This window comes from Capricornis sumatraensis, chromosome 14, assembly GCF_032405125.1.
Source record: "Capricornis sumatraensis isolate serow.1 chromosome 14, serow.2, whole genome shotgun sequence".
Lineage (NCBI taxonomy): Eukaryota > Metazoa > Chordata > Mammalia > Artiodactyla > Bovidae > Capricornis > Capricornis sumatraensis.
In genome coordinates this window covers 36,815,328-36,821,618 of record NC_091082.1, presented here as the reverse complement: position 1 = coordinate 36,821,618, position 6,291 = coordinate 36,815,328, and the positions used below count along the sequence as shown (strand labels likewise).

At 46.4% G+C, this 6,291-nt stretch overlaps 1 protein-coding gene across 1 annotated transcript in view; it reads left to right on the top strand.

Moving 5' to 3' along the window:
• The first annotated feature begins 769 nt into the window (after positions 1-769).
• The window catches only part of LIN9 (lin-9 DREAM MuvB core complex component), an 87,155-nt gene continuing 81,633 nt past the window's right edge, over positions 770-6,291 (top strand). The window contains exon 1 of the mRNA XM_068986235.1: positions 770-815. Coding sequence (XP_068842336.1) covers positions 785-815 — 31 coding nt within the window. The 5' untranslated portion in view covers positions 770-784. The remainder of the gene's footprint in view (positions 816-6,291) is intronic.

Genomic DNA, 6,291 nt, shown 5'->3' with positions numbered 1-6,291 from the left:
TGACCTCTCAAGGTCTCACCTCCAAGCTCCACGCAATTGGAAGGAGTGGCCCCAGTCAGCGAGGGGCTCCTGGCACCGCGAGTCCGGGGAGACAAGCTGTGGGGCTGAGGCGGTCCGAGCCCTCCTTCCCGGCCCTCCCTCCAGCTCTCCGGAGAAGGGAAGGAATGGAAACGTGGGAGAAACGTGGGCTTGGGGAGCCTTGAAAATTTTACCACCCCGTAGGGGAAGACGGCCAAGAACCTGGGGCCTCTCCCCGCGCCAGGCCCACAGGTGATGCTTGCCATCCCCGCTTCTTAACCGGCCCGGGCCTCCTCCCCACCTTCCCTCCTTTTCCCCACTCGGAATAAACAGCCTGCAGTTCCCGCAGCTGCAGCGAGAGACGCGAAACGCGCGCCGGGAGCGAGCCCCGGAGGAGGAGGGCCGCGCGGGCCGGGAGAGGGCCCGGGCGGGACACACTAGCTCGCGCCGCTCCCCCCCGCGCTCCGGCGCCGGGCCCGGGTAGGGGCGGCGCGAGATGGGCCTGTCCGCGCGGCCTCCCTCCCCCTCCCTCCGGCCCGGCCGGGGGCGGGGGTGGAGGGGCGAGACGCGGCCCCACTAGGCTGTATACCCTCCCCAGGCAGGAGCGGGCGGAGCCGGGCCCGCCTCAGCCGGCCGCGGCGGGAGCAACGCCGCGCTGCGCCGCGGGCAGCCAGCTCCGCATTCGAACCTCCCTCGCAAAGACAGTCTCCGCCCCACAATGCACCGCGGCGGGCAGCCTTTGAAAAAGCGGCGCGGCTCGTTCAAGATGGCGGAGCTCGACCAGTTGCCTGATGAGAGTGAGTAGCACCTCAAAGCACCCCCACTCTTCCCGCCTGCCGCTTGTCCCCGGGTTGCATCGGCCGGGACGGGCGGCCGTGCCCTCTGCCGAGCAAGTGAGCTGACTGCCAGCCCCGCCGCGGTCCCCTAGTCCTTCCACCTCGGTGTTGCCGCCGCGTCGCCGCCTTTGTTATGGTGTCTGTGTGTTGGTTTCTGGGGTGTGTGAGCGCCAGGGCCGGAAACCGAAAGCCCAGGGGTCCAGCCCGTGCGAGGCGGAGGCAGTGGCAGCTCCCCTGGCCCTGCTTGGGCCCCGGGCCGCGGTGGGGGAAGAGCGGCCCCCGGCCGCGGGGGCTGTCCTCGCCGCCTGCACCGTTCGCCTGGCGCGGAGAGACGCCTGACGGGGTTATGTAACTCGTTGTCCGGGGGCCGAGAAGGTCTCGGGCTGGGGAGAGGGTGGTCGCAGCCCTTCTTCTTGCCTGGGTCTCTGATCCTGTCCTGTCACAGTTTCTGCCGCTGCGGGCACTTCTGATCATCACTGCCCTTCCTATCTTCCTCCGGTGTGTCCACCCCGAGAAGCGTTTCCGTGTCAAAGGGCTGGCCCCTTCCCCTGGGACCACAGGTGGCTGCGGACCTTTCCAGAGGTAATACAGACAGGGTCCACAAGGTTGAGGGAGCCCCCATCCGACTGACTTTCTTCTGTGTGTGTGTGTCTTAGGAATCCTGGGGGTACCTTTATGCAGGGATGTGACCATCACACCAGGCACATACAGTACTCTTCCCTGACTCCCACCCTGTGCATTGCCTCCCTTAACCGTGTTTACTCATGTGATATTCACTTGTGTTTAGTAAGTAAAAGCACTAATTCGTAGTTTAAGCACAATAGAACTTAATTTTGTAGTTTACAATGTTGTATAAAGTATACAGGATAAAGGCAGATATTTTAGTTAATCACAGAAGAGACCTGATTCACACTCACTATCCAGTTTATGTATCCGTGTTATTTATGAGAGTTTTAGTATAAAGAAAATAAAAGTGATTTAACAATCACTGTTAAATCTGTCTGTGCAAGACCCTTAAATTGAGGGCTGAAAACAGCCAATTCTGTTTTCCTTGTGTGGTCATATCATCTTAATGTGTTATAAAGTTGAAAGTTCAAGTTGCCAAACTGGTAAAAAGTTGTATTAAGAGAGTTTGTGTTTCAGATTTGCTCTAGACCAGTGCTGAATTCCAATGGAACTTTCTCAGCGATGGAGATTGTTCTGTTTTGCAACGTCCAGTAGGGTAGCCACTAGCCGTATTGGCTCTTGGAACTCTTCAGAAATGGCTACAGTGACTTTTAAATTTCATTTGATTTTTGTTAATTTAAGCCTGAATAATTACATATGGCTATTGACCACTGTATTGGACAAGGCACAGCCATAGACCACCAATGAATATTATTATTTCTTGTATGGAAAATGCTTTTGTGATTTAGGATGCTCCTAAATAAAGGTAGGCCTACACAGTGCACTCATCATCTGGAAATCTTTGCTCTCTTTGTCATAATCTTTTATCACCTCTTAGAAGTCCCAGCCACTTGATAACTTTCATTTAGAATGACACACTAGGGTTCAAATTCCAGCTACACTGTATACTGTAGTCATTTATGTTACTTTGTGCACCTTAGCTTGTCCAGTATATGTCTTGTTTAGCTTGACCAGAGCTTGTTGAAAGCAGGGATTGATTTACCTGGTTTGTCACACAGTGCCACAAGTCAGGTGTGTGTGTGTGTGTATATATATATATATATATATATATATAAAATGCTTAATTTAAATGAAATTGAATGTAGGGTAAGAGGCATGGTTAATGACTGGAGCAGAAGTTATTTCAGTTTGATACTAGAAGTAGCAATATGTTTCTTTGCTATATTTGGTCAAGGGAGCTAGTTATAAGTTATCCAATAGTCTGTATAACATTATCAATGAAAAAGCTACCATTTATTTAGTCCTAATTATGCACCAGGTGCTGTGCAAAGCATATTGGATACATTTGCTCATTTAATCCTCATTCCAGTTCAGGTAAGTACTCTTAATGAGGTAGTTGAGGCTGTCTTCAGCCCAGAACTTTCCAGTGAGCCTCTGTGCTAAACAGCTCCTGCTCATTTCACACATCGTCTTAGAGGCCCCTCAGGCTTTATGGGTTCAAGATCTACCTCATCATCCTACCCCAGTACAGAGAGACTTTCTGTGGTTCTGGTTGAATGAATGGCTCCACTGCCGTCAGCCAAAACCTAGACTGAAGTTACCTTGCTCACTCCCCATATTTAAACTTTTACTAAATATTATAACTTTTACCTTTTAAATATCTCTCAGTTTTCCCTACTTTTTTACCTTAATCCTCATCCAAGTTGTCACCATCTCTTCTGCATGATTCACTTCAGCCTCCCATTAATCCACCACCCTAACCCTCGCCCTCAGCCTACACACAGCCAGAGATCCTTTCGAAATATATGTAGGTCATCCTATTGCTGAAAACTCGACTGACTACAAGACCCTTTGTGGTGTGGCCATTCCCCATCTCTCCAGCACTATTTTGAACTACTCTCCCTCTCATTCTGTCCCTTTGAGCTAAACTGGACCTTTTTCAATCCATATAATCACTTGGCTTTCTTTTTTGTAGGGTCTTTGCACATGCTATTCTGTTTACATGGAACGCTCTTCCTTCCCTTCACTTCCAGTTAACTTCTACTTTTATCCGTTAGATCCCATTTTAGGCTTCTGTCCTCCCTGACAAATAATGCATCTTCTTATTAAATGTTTTCATACCACTGTGTAATTTCTTAGTGGCAGCTGTCACAATTGCAGCTTTGCATTTGCTACCTTTGGTTAGAAGCCCTACCAGAGAAGGTGCCATTTCTGTTTTTCTTCATGCTTGCAGTTTCATGCTTGACAGCTGGTTTCTTTCTCCGCTCTTTTTTCATACCACCCTTCTGCCAGTGAGTCCCCAAGCATAATATTGCCCCCTATCCTTCCTTCGTATTCTAAGTGATCTACCTCAGGGCTTTTTTACTTGCTGTTTCTACCACCCTGACTTGTTGCTTTAACCTCCTATTCTCTCATCACTAGTCTTTTTCATGAATTACCTTCTCAGAGAAGCCTTCCGTAACTACCATATGTAAAGTTAGTTACTCTCCACACTGCGATCCCCTACTTATTTCCTTTACAGCAGCTACCACCATTGTCATTGTCATTTTATGTTCTTGTTTAAGGTATGCCTCCTTCTGCTGCACTGTAAGCTTCCTGAGAACAGAGGCTAGTGCTATACTATCTCTCAAGAAAGGCAGAAGCTTCAAGGTAGTAGGTCAGAATCTGCAAGATGCACTCCCTGCCTTCATGGAGCAGAAACGATATCCTTACAGCTCACATCTCTTCCTTTAGATCTCTGCTCAAATATTACCTTTCAGAGAAGCTAATCATGAGCACCTTTTATAGAAACCGTCTTCCCTCCACCAGCTCCCACCCATCTTGCTTTATTTTTTTTTTCCAGTGGTGCTTATCTTCCCTTGATATGTGTGTATGTGTTTATTTCCCCTCAGTAGGATGTAAATTCCCAGGGGAGCATCAGGAGCATGGACTTTGTCTGTTTTGCATGCTGTCCATGTCCCCAGTGCCTACAGCAGGGCCCAGGATGCAGTCATACTCTCTGAGTGAGTGAATGGTTACTGCTTTTTCTCAGATGAACCCTGTTTTTCTTGGTAGCTACGTGGATATGTGTTGCTTCCCAGTTGTGTTGTATTGTTTGATCCTTCTTAGCAAGACCTTATGGCCCCTCTCCTCCACCTTTCCCTTTACAGCTTTACTGCCTTTGGTGGTTAAACTTCAGTTTGCCACGCAGAAGCTGTTAAGGTGCCCTTTTAGCCATTCTCCACATCTAGGCAAGAGAATAGGTGGAAAGCAAGAGTGGCTTTGATATTGGTGGGTTGTCTGTTCTATAAGCCTCTCGAGTACTGCCTCGAAGAGAAGTGAGTTGAGGTTTGGAGACCTGAGATGCATAAAAATGTTTCATAGGCAGAACCATGATACTTTGTCTGTTACTTCGCATTTAAGTCTGTTGTCCATTTGTATGAGTTGTAAATAAATCATTGCTCCTTCTGTCTGATTTTTGTACTTAGTTCATGTTTTTCTATCTTCTACTTTATCCCCTGAGATCATTATTTATTTACTTATTTATTTTTGTGTTTTGTGTAACATCATAATGGACTGGCTCTTTTTAGATGTTCAGTTCAGTCTCAGTTGTGTCCAACTCTTTGCGACCCCATGAACCCAGCACACCAGGCCTCCCTGTCCATCACCAGCTCCCAGAGCTTACCCAAACTCATGTCCATCGAGTTGGTGATGCCATCCAGCCATCGCAGTCGTCCCCTTCTCCTCCTGCCCCCAATCACTCCCAGCATCAGGGTCTTTTCTAATGAGTCAGCTCTTCACATCAGGTGGCCAAAGTATCGGAGTTTCAGCTTCAGCTTCAGTCCTTCCAGTGAACACCTGGACTGATCTCCTTTAGGATGGACTGGTTGGATCTCCTTGCAGTCCAAGGGACTCTCAAGAGTCTTCTCCAACACCACAGTTCAAAAGCATCAATTCTTCAGCACTCAGCTTTCTTCACAGTCCAACTCTCACATCCATACATGACCACCGGAAAAACCATAGCCTTGACTAGACGGACCTTTGTTAGCAAAGTAATGTCTCTGCTTTTGAATATGCTATCTAGGTTGGTCATAACTTTCCTTCCAAGGAGTATGCGTCTTTTAATTTCATGGCTGCAATCACCAACAGACATTTATAACAAACCACTTAGAAACCTGCCTTTTCTCAATATAAGTAAATGGCTAACCTTTCAAATAACATCACTACTGCCTGGTCTTACATTATATATTTTTTAAGCATAAATGGATGTCACAGTAACAGATGAAAAATAGTTGGTTCTAAAATAAAATAAATTTTAAAATGAGGAATGACTATAGTAAAAGAAAAGGTGTTCTAAACACTTTTTTAAATTTAAAAAGGAGATTTTGCTCACTAATAATTCTATGAATAATTTCTATTTTGGACCACAGAAAGGTTTTTTCCTCCCTGTTACTTTCTTTTATTGTGATATAATTAACATATAACATTGTATTAGTTTTAAGTATGAGTATAATGATTTGATATTTGTATATATTGCAAAACAGTTGCCACAGTAAGTTTAGTTAACACCCATCACCACACAGATACAATTTTTTTCTTGTGATGAAGACTTTTAAGATCTACTCTTTTAGCAATTTTCAGAAATATAATACAGTATTGTTAACTTTAGTTACCATGCTATATATTACATCCCCAGGACTTATTTATCTTATAACTGGAAGTGTGTACCTTTTGACCCCCTTCACCTATTTTGCCTATCCTCCACCCCTGCCTCTGACAACCACCAATTTGTTCTCTGTATCTGTCAGTTTGGTAGGGTTTTGTTTTTTTT